This window comes from Eretmochelys imbricata, chromosome 2 (assembly GCF_965152235.1).
Source record: "Eretmochelys imbricata isolate rEreImb1 chromosome 2, rEreImb1.hap1, whole genome shotgun sequence".
Taxonomy (NCBI): domain Eukaryota; kingdom Metazoa; phylum Chordata; order Testudines; family Cheloniidae; genus Eretmochelys; species Eretmochelys imbricata.
Window position 1 is genome coordinate 235476553 of NC_135573.1, and position 19292 is coordinate 235495844.

Consider the following 19292-nt stretch of genomic DNA (forward strand, 5'->3'; position numbering starts at 1 on the left):
GCTGCAGTTTTGTAGCCCTAAGAGCCCTAAAAACTTTAAAATACTCAGTAACAGCAATAAATACCATTTTGATTGATGATTATTAAGCCGAAATACAAGGCAGATGGAGCTGCACTGCTAATTTATGGACATATCCCATCACTCTGCTATTGAGCAGGCCTTGAGGGCTCCAAACCAGTAGAACAAGCGTGGTTCCACTGTGGAAGGGGCAGGGATGAGGATCCCCATCTAGTATCTAAAATGCATGCAGTGTACAAATAACATAGAACTGATGTTTGTGTGGGTGGTAATAAAATAGGCGTTACTTGCTAAATTCCTGTAATTACTTATCCGGTACTTCTCCTTCAGATTTTTTTCTTGTAACGTGTAAGGTCAAATTTTCATACTTCAGTGCCTAAAGCTAGGCTTCTAAATACCTGTTGCATGCACCTCATTGCAAATTGAAACTCCTATCTTAATCTTAATATTTAAAACAGGTATTTAGGTGCATAAAAATGAATGTAGGGGCCTCTGCAGACGATCTATTTTGAAAAGTCAGCCCTCAGCATTGTGAGCAACTAATCTGAGGGAAGAAATACCTAGTATCTAATTACAAGCCTATTTTATTACCATAGAAACGAAGAGCAATTGTGTGTCATTTGTGAACCATAGTCTGTTTTTTTTCCCCAATAGGGGAAATCGTGTTTGGCATATACAGTCATCCTTAGATTTACATGTATTATCGTATTTCGTATTAGAACTGATCATTCTATTAAGATTCATCTGATTGGGCAAAATTCATCCTTATGTAACTCCCAAGGTCAGTGATAAATTTGGCCCATTATTTATTTTCTTGAAACAATAATGAAGTTAGGCATTATGTAAAATAATGGAAATAAACATATGAAGAGCTTTTTTTTATCTTTTTTCAGCGAAAATGATGATGGGTTGAACATTGGGATTCTTGATATCTTTGGCTTTGAAAATTTCAAAAAAAATTCTTTCGAACAACTGTGTATCAACATTGCCAATGAACAGATTCAGTTCTACTTCAATCAACATGTATTTGCCTGGGAACAGGTAGGTTTGGGAATATTTTATCAAGCTTAGTAGTGCTGAACATAAAATATCTTACCCAAAAAGCTAAACTCTTCTTTCTTCTTAAGAAGCACAAAATAGTAGTCTATAACAGACTGCTTTCTGTCTATACATTATGTGAAGAACTGTTGGATTGCCATTTGTAATTTAAATGTCCATCTAAAATGCAGTAAACTTCAAATGTACAGTCTCTAGGCAACAGAGCACAGCAATAATGGGTTTGATTCAAATGCATTGTTGTTTTGTTGAGGAATAATGTGTACTATGTAATTTATGGTTCAACAGCAAAAAGCAGAAATGCCATACAGTACATATTGTTTGATGAATGCCTTTCCTAATAGCATGCTAATAAGCTTTTAAACATTGAATTCCAATTATAAAAATCAGAATAATTGCAATTATTTGGATCTCATTTAGGAATTTGTACTCCTAAACCAACTGATGGAAGATTTACTTTGATTACACGATACAATTTGATTTAAAAGATGGAGGAAAAATTAGGTGTTGTAATTACAAAAGCTAATGAACTTGAAAGGGTCAGTAGAAAAACTGTAAAAAGACCATAAGGAGTTTATAAAAGGATTAAATGAAAATTAAGTTAAACAGTTTTAAATTGCTAGCCAATTAATTCTCTTATTTGAGAAAACATGTTTCAACAAAAAACAGAAGTACTGCCCAATGCTGTATGTCCTGGGTAATCAACCGTCACATTTTAGGTTTAGAGAGTGAAAAGATACTTTCTTTGCATTATTGGATGAAACTTCATTTTATATATTTTTGAAAAGCATTTTGTCACCCATCCTCATAATTTTTAATTACTAATACTCATGCAGGGTTTTGCCCGACTGTTTTAATCATTGTTGGTTTTGTAGATGATAGAGATATAAGTTTGGGAAAATCTCTCTCTCTCTCATATGTTTGTATATAAATAAAAGGAAAATAGTATTTTGTGGCAAACATAGTTGATAGTTTCCAATTATTTCAAAGGCAACACAGTCATGTGGAGTTAGATGTAGCCTTTTGGGAGTGATTGTATATCTTCATGAAGAAGACTTTCCAGTTACACCAGAAGAATCATAGACTTTTAGGTCAGAAGGGACCATTATGATCATCTAGTCTGACCTCCTGCACAACGCAGACCACAGAATCTCACCCACCCACTCCTGTAACAAACCCCTAACCTATGCCTGAGCTATTGATGTCCTCAAATCGTGGTTTAAAGACTTCAAGGTGCAGAGAATCCTCCAGCAAGTGGCCTGTGCCCCACGCTGCAGAGGAAGGCAAAAAACCCCCAAAGCCTCTGCTAATCTGCCCTGGAGGAAAATTCCTTCCCGACCCCAAATATGGCGATCAGCTAAACCCTGAGCATGTGGGCAAGACTCACCAGCCAGATACCCAGGAAAGAATCCTCTGTAGTAACTCAGATCCCACCCCATCTAACATCCCATCACAGGCCATTGGGCATATTTACCACTAATAGTCAAAGGTTAGGATCTTTTGTCTTGGACTCCTCTAAGCCAAAGATGGTTTGACTTTGTCTGTGGCAACCAATTAAACAGTTTTGGTGCAAAAGCCTCCAGATGCACCCAAGATGTAGATCACAGAACTCTGAGCAGTTGGCTACTGGTGCCTCTGGGCTCTTAAAGGGTTTAATGGCCACGGTGTGAAGAGAGAATAGCAGCAGATTGGAACAATATACAAAGAACAGCTGCTTCTTTGTATATTGACTCAAAGGTTTTTTTAAGATCTTGGTTGATATACTTCAAGAAGTATAAATAGAAAATGTATGCTAGAAAGCAATGTGAAAATTAACTATTAAAGAAGTCTTAAAGCCATTGTCTGCCCTGCAGTTTAAAGCATGCAGAATGTGCAACCAATAGTACATTCCACCATATGGAAGGGCTTGTCCTTGATTAACTGTTCCTAATTAATGCCATGTGTAGACACTCTCTTATTCTGGAATAAACAGCTTAAAAATCCTGTGGAAGGAGGCTCTAGAACCACCCTGGAATATCTCCTTGCATCAGTCACAATAGTAATACTCTCAGGCAACAAGCCTCAGTCCACCAAGGTAGCCAACCATTATCTGCCACTTCCCTGTATTAAAAAACCAACATCTGGGGAAACAATAACAAGCCTACACTTCTTTCTGGAATAAGAGTGTCCACACATGGAGTTATTCAGAAAAAACTACTGCACTTTAAATTCACATCCTACCTTAATCTGTGTTAACTGTCTAGTGAGAAACAAGCCGTAAGAGAAGAGAAATTTTGTAACCAAACACGGAATTTTCACAGCCAGTGCTCCTCAGCTATTGAACACAGATGCTTCTGTAATTAGCACTGAACCATCATTCTGTTCACCGTAGGACAAAGGGCTTTGCTGTTGACAGACATCCACGTCCCAGGGTGTGCGCAGACACAAAGGTTCCCAGTCTCTCTCTCTCCATCTTCTTTACTACTCACCTTTAATGTGCTTACCTTGCTTTGGGCTCCACTCTATTCAAGTGTAATCTGCCTTCAGTTTTCTTTGGGTATCTTTATATGTAGACTGCTCGCCAGGCATGAGTTGACTCAAATGTTCTTGCGTTATCACTTAGTTTAATAAGCTTGTGTGTGAGTTTCCTTCTGGTTTTGTGTGTTCCACATTTAAAAAGGGATCAGAACAGGCCTGAGACTATAGCAAGCTTCATTACATTATCTTGCAGGGTATTCAAAGTAGTTGCTGGGGCTATTGCTGAAGTGATGCATAACTAATTCTACAGGCAAAAATTAGTGCAAAGTTGGGCGTCAAACCCTATCATTTTAAAACCAGGAAGTGACTAGTGTGCTCTCAGTAGAAGGTTGTCACTGATTGCAAGGCTGTTGCTCAAGGACAGTTCACAGTATAATTAATGGGCATTATAACACATCCCCTTCTCCCCTGCTTGGGACATGCACATTGCTTCAGTTCCGTGTCACAAGAACAATCATGTAGAAAGTAGGTGGTTCTGCATCTTGAATGTTAAATATAGGGGATCTGCTAAGTTTAGAACTGATATGATCTCCTCTGATTGTTAACTGAAGTTTACGATATCTCTCTCTTCAGGAGTCAGCATTCAAAAAGGAGAAAGAAAAGTATAAAATATTGTTCTGTTGCTTATACCTCTACATAGGAAGAAGCAAAATACCATTTTAAAATTTCATTAATGAATAAAATTAAAAGTTCACAAAAAGAAAAAGAGTACTTGTGGCACCTTAGAAACTAATCAATTTATTTGAGCATAAGCTTTCGTGAGCTACAGCTCACTTCATCGGATGCATACTGTGGAAAGTGTAGAAGATCTTTTTATATACACACAAAGCATGAAAAAATACCTCCTCCCACCTCACTCTCCTGCTGGTATCTAAAGTGATCACTCTCCTTACAATGTGTATGATAATCAAGGTGGGCCATTTCCAGCACAAATCCAGGTTTTCTCACCACACACCCCCCCCCACACACACACACAAACCCACTCTCCTGCTGGTAATAGCTTATCTAAAGTGACCACTCTCCTTACAATGTGTATGATAATCAAGGTGGGCCATTTCCAGCACAAATCCAGGGTTTAACAAGAACGTCGGGGGGGATGGGGGTAGGAAAAAACAAGGGGAAATAGGTTACCTTGCATAATGACTTAGCCATTCCCAGTCTCTATTCAAGCCTAAGTTAATTGTATCCAATTTGCAAATGAATTCCAATTCAACAGTTTCTCGCTGGAGTCTGGATTTGAAGTTTTTTTGTTGTAATATAGCAATTTTCATGTCTGTAATCGCGTGACCAGAGAGATTGAAGTGTTCTCCGACTGGTTTATGAATGTTATAATTCTTGACATCTGATTTGTGTCCATTTATTCTTTTACGTAGAGACTGTCCAGTTTGATCAATGTACATGGCAGAGGGGCATTGCTGGCACATGATGGCATATATCACATTGGTGGATGTGCAGGTGAATGAGCCTCTGATACTGTGGCTGATGTTGTTAGGCCCTGTGATGGTGTCCCCTGAATATATATGTGGGCACAGTTGGCAACGGGCTTTGTTGCAAGGATAGGTTCCTGGGTTAGTGGTTCTGTTGTGTGATATGTGGTTGCTGATGAGTATTTGCTTCAGGTTGGGGGGCTGTCTGTAGGCAAGGACTGGCCTGTCTCCCAAGATTTGTGAGAGTGTTGGGTCATCCCTGTCATTAAAAGTTCAGAAATTCAATGTTTATGTTCATGTACAAATCAACAACTTGTACAAATAGGTCAGTATGACACCAAATCTACACTTATGTACACAACTGACTTTACACGTGGGTAAGGATTTGCATGGTCAAAGGTCTTCATCTGTAACATGTGATTTCAATACTGATCCGTTGAAGTTATGCTTAGTAGTAGACTATTGCCAGCAGAAACTGAGGGCATTGCATTGACTTCTCTTGTTGGAAGTGAGGTGTTTTATTCTCATTTCCAGTTGAACGTATCATAAGCTAAAAGTTTTATAGATTTGAACTGTGGCCTTCAGTGCTATTACAAATCATGAAAATTCAGTCTCTCATTAAAAAATCCTCAGTCTAAAGCTATGTGGATGTGTAAATCTTTATAAATGTCTATGATTTCCTTTGTGTATATAGTGTTGCTTTGTTTTGCACATTGAACTCCCATAATTTGTGTAACATTTCCTAAACACATTTAAGCTATGATAGGCACATCTGCTCTACAACTTTCATTTCTCATTCAAGATATTCAAAAGGGGGGAATAATGTAATCAGGGGCACTTTGAATCCTCCAATCCTTTGAGTTCCGAGCCTCCAGAATGCTAACAGCCAACTGAATTTTGCATAAAGCAATGTGCCAGCGTATCTTTTGTAAAATGTGAATAGCATAGTTTTTGTGACCGTGAATCCTTAGTGGTTTTGTGTGCATGTGTTTGGTTTCTTTTTAAATTATAATCCTAGATGATTAATGGAATAAATTTATCAATTTGCAAATGAAAAATACAAAGGGACTGAATGGTGGTTGGGTCTATACACATCTGTAGGAGTATTTCCCTTCTATCTTAGGTTTTCATATAGCACTTATCACCATGTTATACAAAATTAAACAATACAGTTTTTCTGTCTTCATTCTTCTAAAGAAAGGAGCGCAGCCTTGTCAATCTGAGTCCTTCCCTCTTCCCCAGATTATTTGATCAACTCAACACCAGGTCAAAGTGGTTGAAATTGAACATATCTCTTTGTGGTTTGGCATCCTAGGTCAAGTGGGTTGGTCTTAGTCCAGTTCTCATTGAATAAGTGTCTGCATAACAAAAACCAACAACACGATTGACTTAAGTGGCCTGCTTTCTGGCAATCTGAGAAATGAAGCCAGTAACTGAATGAACATGGAAGGCTAAATTATTCCTTCTCTGATGGAGGTGGCACGTTTCTGGCATAGTCTGTGCTGCCTTTGCCTATGCTGAACCAGTTCTAGGGATAATAACTAGGGCTGATGATCATACTGATAATATGTAGCTCTTATATAGTGCTCTTCATCATTAGACATTAAAGGAAGGAAGTATCATTATCTCCATTTTTCAGCTAGGGAAATGCATGCACAGAAAGATGGACTTTGGTTTTTAGCATTTTTAGCATTGTCACGCTGGCACATTTAATGAGCTCTAAAATAAATTTTCAAAACTTAAAAATGGTATTACATATAAATATACTTCCATCTGAACAGCAGCTCCTCCTCCATGTGCATTGTAAGCTCTTCATAACAGGAAAGTATCCACCCATATTTTTTTACATATTATTGCACATCTATGGCACTGTATGTAAATAAGGTACATATCTAATTCTTCCTTTAAGTGGCTTGTTCCATTCCTGTTTATATGAGACCTTAATTCTCTTTCCATGAGCTGCCATGAAAATTGAGGGCAGCACAAGCACTTGAGCTAACAGTCCCTAAATGGAAAGGAGGACTAGTGGCACCTTAGAGACAAACCAATTTATTTCAGCATAAGCTTTCGTGAACTACAGCTCACTTCATGGGATGCATTCAGTGGAAAATACAGTGAGTAACCATGTGGGGCTGAGAGGAAGGTCTTCACTTTTCCCACCGGTCTAACAGACCCCATTTATTAACCCTACAGGCACAGTGTAAGGCTCGTCTCTTTCCCAGGGTTCCTGAGTGGAAGAATGAAGATTGGAATAAGTGCTGACTCTATTTTGAGGAACATCTTTTCAAATTCTCTGCAAATAGTGGGCCAGATTCACTCCTGGATTCTGCCAGTGGATCACCAGATGCATGTCATCCTGGTGGCAGAAAGTCTAGCCAGGGGTGAGAGGATCACAGCAGAAAAGGTGTCTACAAAGCTACTCTGTTGGGGAGCATGGATCCAGTTAGTAAAGCCCCAAAAGCTGAAAGCACTGGCCAGAGAGGGGATGTGGCCAAGGATACAGGGAATGTGTTAGTTCAGAACATCCACAGACTGAGGTACTCAGTCTGACAGGAGCTGTTCACACCATCTCTACACATGACTAATTGTACGGCAACTGCGAGAGAGGAATTTTTCTAATCTACAGGTGAGAAATAGGAAATCTGGATTGAAATCCATCCCTTTGACATAAATGGGGTAACAATAAAGAATGAATTTGGCCCACAGTGTTTAAGTCAGGATATTCCTTTGGGTCTGGGGTAGGTAGAGGCTGGGGGGAAAAGTTAAGGGAAACCTTGTGAGGGTCTAATCATAGAATTGTCTTGAATCAAGGGGAACAAACCCTGCAAGATGTGCAATGAACTCTTGCCCCTCAACTCTGCAGGTCCTGGGGATTGACAGGAGGCAGGGCCAACCACCCAGAAACACTGTGTCTCTGGCCCAACATCTTGGTCTCTAACTCCATGATGCTGAAGGCAGCGTGCTGCCAGAGCTTCCCCCCAGCCTGTGTGTGGAGTAGCTTGTTCTGTTGTGTAAGGGTGGAAAGTGAGGCTGAAGGGTCACTCTTCACCTAGCAGTGTTGGGCTCAGAATGCCTGTTAGAGCAGAGAGTTGCCTGCTGCAGCTAGTTTGTGTACTTCTGGGTAGACGTAAAGTTGAGAATAAAAACGTACTGTTTAACACAAATCTTCACTGTGCTTTGCGAAGCGAAACACAGCCAAAGCAGCCTACAGAAGTGCCCTAAAGAGGGCATTTCTCCTGCCTGGAGACAGGCCCAAGCTGCCAGCATTTCCATGGACCTCGGAACTATGCGGGGGACAATGCATGTTTTCACTTGACCCTGCAGAAAGGGGTCTATGTGGTCCAGGGAAGTGACGCTACAGTGGAGGGAGCTGACTTTCCTCTCCATGCAGGAATGATAGGAATCGTCATAGCGGGGATCTAGGTGGTCATGGCCAGATGGACAGCTTTTCCATTTCTCCATAAATTCTGGTTATTTCAGCACTGGTTGTATTGTGTTAGCAAAGATATGAATTGTGATGTTTGGCACAGTATATTTCAGAAGACTGACCTTCTCGTTGTGACCCATTATATGAGCATGCCAGTGGAATCTGATACACACTAATACAGACGATAAATGTATTGTTCAGGAGGACCCTAACCTAATGTGCTTTTGGATAAGGCATGTGCAACATTCATTTTTGTTTGCAGTGGTGTTGTAGCTGTGTTGGTCCCAGGATATTGGAGAGACAAGGTGGATGAGGTAATTTTTTTTATTGGACCAACTTCTCTTGGGGAAAGAGCCAAGCTTTCAAGCTACATAGAGTTCTTCTTCAGGCCTGCAGAGCTCTGTGTAGCTTGAAAGCTTGACGCTTTCACCAACAGAAGTTGGTCCAGTAAAAGATATTACCTTACCTGCCTTGTCGCTCACATTTATTTTTAACTTTACAATTGCATCTTTTGCTTTAGTAAGATGGTAAAAGGCAGGTTCTGAATAAGTTCCTAAAATTAATCTTTAAACCAAGGGGATTTCATATCATCACATCAACAAAGTGGCATTACTTCATGACCCAGTTGTTTTCTATTAGTACAAAACAAAATTACGAACTGCATTTAACAATATTGTCCCTATTGATTTAAGTGCAGCAAATCTGCAGAGGGTAATATTGCCTAGCTTTGATCACAGTGGACACAGCATAAAATAAGAGCTCACATACTCCAATGTAGTGCAGTCATTCCTTGTGACATCCTATCTATGTGAATACTGTCTTGTGGATTGTGTGATATCCTCTCAATGGGTAGAAACTATTTTAGGGAATTCAGATACTATGAAACATCACTGGGGATTGCAGCCTCCTGCAGCTACTCAGTGCCTTGTTTATGGCATGTTCGAAATTAATACAAATAAAATCTTCCATTATGGCTTTATAATACTTGTCATATTAGTTTTTTTCTCCTGTCTCATATTTCATAATAACATGGGGAAGGGAGCAGTATTGCACGAGGGACTGATAATACAGAGTCTTTCAGGGTTAGGTCACTGGTTTAAATCTAACCCAGCTCCATAGTGACTGGAAGTTTTTTTCTTTCTGACATCTTTCACTGGCCTATGTGAAGTGATTTAATGGATTTGTTCCCTATCCTGGTAGACATGGCAAAAACCACTGGCACTTATTGACACTCCATTTGGCAGTCTTACTAGAGAAGCAGAAAACTGAATGATCATGAAGGCTTAAACTGCCCATGTGGTCCTTCCAGGTCAGGATTGAGGCATATGAAGGAAGAATAGGGAAGCTTGTGCTGCTGTTCTCATACTGTGTAGCTATGGAAGTTCCATTTACGCTTAAATCAGAGTTCAGTTTCCAGTGTTGTTAAACTGTCTCCTTTAATGAGCATTAGAGTTTTAGAAAAACTAATAATTGGAGATGTTGCCCAGGAATGCTTGTCTGAGGATGCATCAGTGTCATGGAAATATTTACTCCTTTTTCTGACTGTCATAATTAACAGAAGCAGATTATCATAATTATTATTTATTTACATGTAGACTGTTTACAGTAAAAGCGTCCTTCATGATAACACTTAGTGCTTGAACTTAACATCTCAATCATGGGACAACTACAGCCCTGATCAAAGATGACAGAAATTTGGTGGAATGATGGTAATCAGTAATACCAAGATACAAAATATATAGGAATGATGAAATAGGTCATGCTTGTGGGGGAGTGGCACTATGTGTAAAACAAAGCATAGAGTCAAATGTAGTAAAAATTTTAAATGAATCAAACTGTACCATAGAATCCCTATGGATAGAAATTCCATGCTTGAACAACAACAGTATAGCAGTAAGAATGTACTACAAACCACCTGGTGAGAGCGATTGTTAAATTCTATGGGACAGTAGAGAGGCTGCAAAAACAAAAATCCCAATAATGGTAAGGAATTTCAACTATCCCCTCAGGATGGGACACAGAGATAAAATTTCTAGACACCATTAATGAGTGTTTCTTGGAGCAGCTACTCCTGGAAGCCACAAGGGGAGAGGCAATTCTTGATTTAGTCCTAAGTGGCATAGAGGATCTGGTCCAAGAGGTGAATATAGCTGAACCACTCATTAATGATGACCATAATGTAATTAAATTTAGCCACCTTGTAGGGGGGGAAAATACCAAAGAAACCCACCACACTAGAATTTAACTTTAAAAGGGGGAACTACATAAAATGAGGAATAAGGCTGCTGGTGACCGTTAAAAACCTCTCTTCTGGGGGGAGAGAGAGAGAGAGAGAGAGAGGAAGGAGGGATGAGAAACAAGCTGCAGCAGGGTTAGGGGCAGCAGGGAGAAAAGGCTTCTCCTAGGTGGAAGGCTGCTTTCTCCCCTTGAGAGGAAACAGTCAGGTTAACTTATGTTTGGGGAAGGACTGGCAACCAGAAACCAGCATAATGAGGCAACACCCAGGAGAGAGGAAAGGGAAATATATTTCTTTTGTGTTTTGAGTTTGGTTTTTTGATTAAGAGAAGTAGTCAGAGGCCTGCTCTGAGGCCCACCTTGTAAATACTGAAAACATTAACCAGAGCAAATCATTAAAAACCTTCAGAGTTGGACTGATTTACTCCAGACCCCCATCCCCAAAGAGAGGAACACTGATGCTGACAAAGCAAAGGGAGTGCCTTGCCACACTAGCAAAAGACACAAAAACTAATAGCAAAAATTTTCCTTAGAACATCAGAAGCAGGAAGCATGCCAAACAGTTGGTGGGGCCACTGGACAATCAAGGTGCTACAGGAGCACACTTAAGGAAGATGGCGCTATTGCAGAAAACTAAATTAATTATCTGAATCAATCTGCACTGCAGAGGATGTGAGGGCAATTCCCATACCTGAGCCATTCTGTTTAGGTGACAAATCTGGGGAACTGTCCCAGATTGAGGTTTCAGTGGAGGAGGTTTTGGAACAGACTGATATATTAAACAGTCATAAGTCACCAAGACCAGATGGTATTTACTCAACAGTTCTGAAGAAACTCAAATATGAAATTGCAGAACTACTAACTGTGGTATGTAACCTATTGTTTAAATCATACTCTGTACCAGATGACTGGAGGATAGCTAATGTAATGCTGATTTTTTTAAAAAGACCCTAGAGGTGATCCTGGCAATTGCAGGCCAGTATGCCTAACTTCACTGCCAGGCAAATTTGTTGAAACTATAGCAAAGAACAGAATTATCAGACATATTCATGAACACAATATGGTGGGGAAGAGTCAGTATGACTTGTCTAAATGGAAATCATACTTCACCAATCTACTAGAATTCTTGGAGTGTTTCAACAAACATTTGGACAAGGGTGATCCAGTGGATATAGCGTACTTTCACTTTCAGAAAGCCCGTGACAAGGTCCCTCACCAAAGGTACTTCAGCAAAGTAAGGAGTCATGGGATAAGAGGGAAGGTCCTCTCCTGGATCAGTAACTGGTTAAAAGGTAGGAAACAAAGGGTAGGAATAAACAGTTTTCACAGTTCAGAATGGTAAATAGCAAGGTCTCCCAAGGATTTATACTGAGGCCAGTGCTGTTCAACGTATTCATAAATGAGCTGGAAAAAGAGGTAAACAGCGAGGTGACAAAGTTGGCCTACAATACAAAATTACTCAAAACAGGTAAGTCCAAAGCTGGCTGGGAAGAGTTACAAAGGGATCTTACAAAACCAGGTGACTGGCCAACAAAATGGCAAATGAAATTCAAATTTGATAAGTGCAAAGCAATGCATATTGGAAAACATAATTCCAACTATACATACAAAATGATGGAGTCTAAATTAGCTGTTGCCATGCAAGGAAGACGTCTTGTAGTCATTGCGGATAGTTCTCTGAAAACATCTGCTCAATATGCAGTGGCAGTCAAAAAAGCAAACAGAATGTTGGTAACTATTAGGACAGGGATAGATAATAAGACAGAAAATAGCATAATGCCACTATTTAAATCCTGATATGCTCGCACCTTGAATACAGCTTGCAGTTCTGGTCACAAAAGATACATTAAATTTGGGAAAAGTACAGAGAAGGGCAACAAAAATTATTAGGGGTATGGAACAGCCTCCATATCAGGAGACATTCAAAGACTAAGATTGTTCAGCTTAGAAAAGAGATGACTGAGGGATATAATAGAGGTCTATAAAATCATAAGTGGTGAGGAGAAAGTGAATAAGGAAGTGTTATTTACCCCTTCACATAACACAAGAACCAGGGGTCACCCAATGAAATTAATAGGCAGCAGATTTAAAACAAACATAAGAAAGTAATTCTTCAAACAACACACCGTCAACCCATGGAACTCATTGCCAGGGGATGTTATAAAGGTCAAAAGTATAACTGGGTCCAAAAAAGAATTAGATAAGTTCCTGGAGGATAGGTCCATCAATGGCAATTAGCCAAGATGGTCAGGGATGCAATCCCATTGTCTGGGTACCCCTAAACCTCTCACTGCCAGAAGCTGGGACTGGATATCAAGTCACTCAATAACCGGCCTGTTCTGTTCATGCCCTCTGAAGCTTCTGGTGTTGACCACTGACAGAAGATGGACTGGGTAGATGGACCATTGGTCTAACCCTATATGGCTTTTCTTATATTTTTATTGGTGTGTATATTGCCCCACACCAGGATTATCCTTGGGAGACATTGTGACTCCTAAACATACCTCTGAGTCACAATTCCTCCTCTACTGCCTCCTTGCTACTGAAGGTATAGTAATTCACTGCTAGCCTGTACCACTAGTATCTGGTTATGCTCCTCTCCTGTGCTGGCCCCACGACTCAGGCCAATGAGTGAGGGGATGAAGCCAAGACTCCATATATTCCCACTGCTCTCCACCCACCTGCCCCTGGGCAGAAGTAAAAAGGGCTTAATCTCATGTTCTGGGTCCTAAGATATGACTATCCCACACAGAGCTGTATTAGGGATTCACATCTTATTTCCTTGTGCGGGCATGTGGTCTGAGTCACAATCAAGCCCAAAAGTCTAGGAAGCCAGAAGAAATTAAGTAAAACTGGCCAAAAGTATGGTTGTAGCAGGCATTCTATATTCTCTTTCAGATGGATTTGCAGATATTTATCTGGGTTTTATTTATCAGGTCAGCATTTCTGATTTTGTTGATTATACTTTTGGTTCCATCTGACTGAGAGGTGAGGTCATCAGAGGTCTCAGGACATGATTTTCTTGTTGTAATGCAATACGTGGTGATGAAATGCTTTCCAAAATATGCTCTGTGTTGCCTTCTTCATTCCCCACCTCTTTCAGACTAAGGTGAATTATATACAGAGGGAGATCTTCATGGGTCTGGAAGTCCTTCCTGCTTAGTTATAGGGGACTTCAACTGTTGAATGTTATCCACCTCTCAGGAAGCAGTGTAGTCCCTAGGACACTGTATTTGCAATGAAAACAGGCAACACTGGATTGGTGACATCACTTATTAAGACAAAACTGTCATGGTAAAACTAAAAGTAACTGAAAAGGATTTTGTTCTTTCGATTAAAAAATGGTTTGTGAAGAGAATCAGGAGGCTTAAATAACTGTTTTGTGGATTTAGGGAACAGACTGCAAGAGAATTAAAGAAAAATCTGGCTACTTTTCCCTGGTTAAAAAAAAAGCCTTTAAAAACAAAAGAAAGTCCACTACAAATGCTGAGGGCATGATATGTTTGCAGAGTTTGCTTAGTAGGTTTTCTTATCACCTTGAGAAGCCTGAGATCTCTGTATTCCTGAGCATAGAAAGTAGATTTTTTTTTTTTACCATATTGAATACACTGTCCTAGATTTTCAAAAGTGATTACGGGGGCCCAATTTGAGACACCTTATAGGACTTTGATTTTCAGAAAGTGCTGAGCTCCAGCCTTCCCAAAATCAGGTCCCTCTAAGGTGTCTCAAGTTGGGGCCCCAAAAACAGACACTCAAAATGACTAGTCGTTTTTGCAAATCTCGGCCATTGTACTGGCAATAGGTCTGAATAATGAAGCAATGGAGGAATATAAATGAAGCCGCCAAATGACTTCAGAACAATTTGATTACAATACAGCCTTGTGAAGTGAACAGTGGAAGGACACTAAAGTCTCTATCTTTCTCTCAAACACGGTAGCTTGAGCTCTTTGACTTTGTTTATGTTTATTTGTTCTTGTGTGTACATGGGAAGCATATGATTTTACAAAACACACAGCATGAGGCACGTAAGATTAAAGCTTATAGCATTGCCGTGTGTTACAACATTCAAAGTGACATTCTTTCTTACAAAACACGGATGCATTCGCCCCTTGGGTATTGTTTATTCTAAGTGATTATGATTCTGCTCAGCTGTCAGTTTGTGAATCATATTCTGAAACTTCTCTGTGTTTGTGGGTGAAACGTGCATATTATCACTTGTTACAGAATGAATACCTATATGAAGGTGTTGATGCAAGAGTTATAGAATACGAGGACAACAGGCCTCTCTTAGATATGTTCCTCCAGAAACCAATGGGCTTATTGTCTCTCCTTGATGAGGAAAGTCGATTCCCGCGAGCAACTGATCGGACACTTGTAGGTAGGTATGTTATACTTCAGAGGGTCTTAGGAGGTGTAAATTTTAAAGTTCTGTTTAAAGTGTATTTTTATGCTCGTTAGCTATGTTTTCAGTGTGAACATCTTTCAGCTTTCCACCTACATTGGTTAAAGAGGTGTTTGGATCTGGGGCTTTGGTCTGACCCATCTCTTGTCAAGAAGTTCTAACTCTATAAGGTAATGGCTATGAATCTGGCACAAAGGCACAGAAACTGTCTAATGTTAAAACAAAGAAAATACGTGTCAGGGCTTGTCTACATACAAACTAGAACCAAAATCCCTAAACTGGTTGTAATTTACACCTTTACTGTTTCAGTGCAAGTCCGTGTGTGGACACTCTTATTTTGGAAAAAGAATGTCTACACACAAACTTGCATGGAAATAACTCAAGATGTGAGTTACAACTGATTTAGTGAGTTTGGTTCTGGTTTCAGAGTAGGCAAACCCTTACTTCAGTCATAATCCACATATATAAAGAGCAGAATCAGGGTTATGGGTGATCTCAGATCATCACAAAACAAAACAGCCGAAAATACTGCCGTGTGTTTTTTATAGCCAAACAACAGCTGTAATATGAGCTCTTTGTCTAACCTGGTACTTATATAATCCCCATCACTGAGTGCCTCCAAAACCATCAATTAATTTATCCTCGCAACACCCCTGTAAAGTAGAAAGGATTATTATCCTCATTTTACAAATGGGGAAGTAAAACAAAGAGGGATTAAGTGATTTGTCCGAGGTCACACAGGAAGTCTGTAGCAAAGCCAATAATTGAAGCAACAACTGCTGAGTCCTTGTCCAGTGCCTTAATCATACGACCATCCTGATGGTCCTTTCTCCTTCTCTTTAAAAAATGTGAGTCTGTTTCTGCATTTGCCTGAAAAGCCAGTTTAGTTTCCTTACTTGAGTCCTGATCCAAACTGCTGTGGACTCATTGCTGTTTTTGTACAATTACTCCAATAAGACAAACTGTGTATCTGCTTACAGAAAAATTCGAAGATAACTTGAAGTCAAAATACTTTTGGAGACCCAAAAGAGTAGACCTAACCTTTGGGATTTACCATTATGCAGGAAAGGTAAGAGAACGTAAACATATTTGTTGTTGATTTATCAATGTTGGGGGAGATTCTCAGAGACAACTTGGAGTTCGATGCATAGTTCTCATTGGTTTTTTTTCAATGAGAACCGGGCACTTAACTGACCCTTGTGCCTTTGGAAATCTCCCCTGTTGTGGAGACATAGATCTCTCAGAAGAGATTTAAGTGTACTGCGAATACCTGTGCACTGTGAAGAACAAATGTCTGATGACACCTGCAGGGATTAGTTACCATCTTCACATTTTTCTGTCATGATTATCATCTTAATGTCTCTACCTTTTAAAAATTAAAGCTAGCAGTGGCCAAAAGAGAAGGCTGAATTACTGCCCCTTATGACTGAAAAACTATTATCTCTGTTGACATATTACAGGCCACATTTTAGAGTACTTACAATCTGGCTACCATTCTGAAAGTCCCAAAGCTACAGTAGTAAGCAGCATCTGATACACAAAGAAAAGCTGCGTAACTATAAATGCACTTTTTAAACAGGTTCTTTATAATGCAAGTGGATTCTTAGCCAAAAACAGAAATACCTTGCCAGCTGACATAGTGCTGCTGTTGCGATCATCAGAAAACAATCTGACTCGACAGCTGGTAACCCATCCTCTTACCAAAACAGGTAATGTACCAGTAATTGTGGCAGATCTTTCTAATCCAGATACCTAACCCTGCAGTACTGACCACTCCTGGTTTTTGTCTGGCTCTCAAATGATATTACACAGCTTTGGTGGCTTTCATCCAATGCTAGAAACTAAACAGAATACATAAGTTTCTCCAAAATTAGAGTTTAGAAACCCAATATCATCTTGTGTCATCTCTTTTTACTGTGCCATGGAACTAATGATCTGAGTATATTCTGTCATTTTTAAACAGGATATATTTTTACGTTTTGTTGCATATGCTTCATTGCACCTGTGCCAGAAAATATGTATTTTTCTTCTCCTGCAGTTACCTGTACAATCATATGGGAGCTGTATTTATAGTAGAACAGGAGAGCTAGACTGAATAGTAGAGAAGGTCTAACAGATAATGCTCTAAATTTTATCATATCTTACAGTAACCTGAAGTCTTTTCTTAGGCAAAACTCCTATTGATTACAGAAGGAATTTTGCCTGTTTAAGAACAGCAAGTCAGTTCTATTTGAAGTCAATAGAAGCAGGACAATTCAGAGTTCATTGTGACACATCCTTCCTATGCAATTTTATCCTGGCATTAGAACCCACTGAAGTGCAAAAGTGCAACTCCTCTGGAGTCAACTCCTGTTGCCTCTCTGTATCTGGGAGCAGAACTGGGCCCATTGACCTTAAGACTACACACTGTTCAGAGACTGACAGTCGTAAGCACAACTTTGAAGGACTGGGATGTGGCAGACTTATCTCTGAATGTTTTTGTCCTTGGCTTTTGTCAGGATATAAAAGTTATTAAAATATGGATCGTGGGTCCATTTTTTAAAGTGAGAGAAATTTTAAAAAAAATAGGAGAATAAAAAGATCTTTTGACATTCTGTTAGGTCAAGGGGTCTTCAGTACTTGATATGGTCACATAATCCATGAACCATTGACACACTAGCCAGTAGTGAATTATGATTGTATCTGCCTACCCAGGTTTTGTAGTACCTGAGCAAAATTTGTACAATGCAGAGACTCCAGTAAGAGCATTTTGGAAACTAAAGCAATGTCAGGTTGCTAGAATGGTTGGATTTTAGCAATTGCACTTTTGTGTTGATAGAAGTTCATAAGGTGTTTCCATATTCCTTTAGAAGATCCGTGTCTGCTTAAACTGTTGTAATACAGCCAGTCCTGGAAGTCATAATGGGAATTTTGCTTGATCCAGAGGGACTGGTTTCCATTTACACTAAGTCCCTTTGCATCATTCTGGCAGTGGAAAAGTGCCTTAAAAGGGATGTAAATTACATTTACACCTACTCTATGGCAACTTTATCTGCTAGGGCAGTCTGAAGGGGCCTTATGAGCATCAGGGCTGTAGTGGGTGGCTTCCTGGTTTGGGGCAGATATGTTTTGTTTTGTGTTTGCTTTGGCAGGTCATGTAAGTGCAGAGTAAGAAATGTAGAGCCCCTGTTTAATCTCCTCAGAGTGGTTGTGGCTTTCTCAAAGTTCATTCCCAAAGGCTAGGAGGGAAATAAAGAGACATGTAGGAGCCAAGGGTTTATATAGATGTAACACCAGGTACCTGGATAATGTGTTTTTTTAGTGTCACTGAAATATAAGAGTTTTTAGCAGGTTGTCTTCTCTTATCTTTCCTTAGGTAACTTGGCACATACCAAAAGCAAAAGTGTAATAAACTACCAGATGTGGACCCCGCAAAAATCAATCAGCCGTACTAAGGTAAGAAACCTAATTTCATGGCAGTGTTTTGAATCCTCATTTAAAGTAGACAAAGGCAATGTTGTTATTGCTACTGAAAGTAAGCAAGTAACCCCTTCCTTGGTTTTTTTCCCTCTCCTATTTTCTTTTCTGTTTAGCTGGATATCTTTGTGTTGTGCAATTCGTATTCCTTCCGTGAGGTAAAAACCTATAATTTCCCTTCTTTCTGACTATAGTTTTATAACTACTTCAGAAAAAAATATTTCCTTAACTTTCCTATCACAGTTAAAAGGAGAAATTAAAAATATTTTATCTAATTTGTGTGGCGTATGGTCATGTTCTGTAGAGAATAACCAAAATAACAGTAATGCTGAAATTATGTTCAAGACATCAGCAGTCCTTGATATAAAAAAAAAATGGTCTCCTCTTATCACATTATTTGTGACAGTTACCTGGATGTTCAGTTATCAAACTGTGTCCTCGGGGTATGTGTGTGTGTGTGTGACAAGTAGTGTAATGTACTTGTGCAACAATTCTGATTTTGCTAGTGATTATTCAATAGCCTTTGTAGTTTAGAATACATATTTCTTTTTATAAGTGGTGTTCTTTTAAAGGGCACTTTGTTGGGATGTTGCAAAATAAACTCAGGCTCTGTAAAGATAAGAAGTGTCATTTTCTTTCTTGATCTGTATAGAATGAAAATGAAGATACTGCACCCCATCCAAGAGAGACGACCAGTATGAAAACACAGACGGTCGCTTCTTATTTTAGAGTAAGACACCAGCTCTTTTCTTAT

General features: G+C 39.5%; 1 protein-coding gene across 1 annotated transcript in view; it reads left to right on the forward strand.

Annotated features, from left to right (window-relative positions):
• Positions 1–19292, forward strand: part of MYO3A (myosin IIIA) — a 204365-nt gene that overhangs the window by 132860 nt on the left and 52213 nt on the right. Inside the window, exons 19-25 of the mRNA XM_077809469.1 lie at positions 912–1059; positions 14905–15058; positions 16063–16151; positions 16662–16791; positions 18438–18517; positions 18655–18696; positions 19191–19268. Of these exons, the coding sequence (XP_077665595.1) occupies positions 912–1059; positions 14905–15058; positions 16063–16151; positions 16662–16791; positions 18438–18517; positions 18655–18696; positions 19191–19268 (721 nt within the window). The remainder of the gene's footprint in view (positions 1–911; positions 1060–14904; positions 15059–16062; positions 16152–16661; positions 16792–18437; positions 18518–18654; positions 18697–19190; positions 19269–19292) is intronic.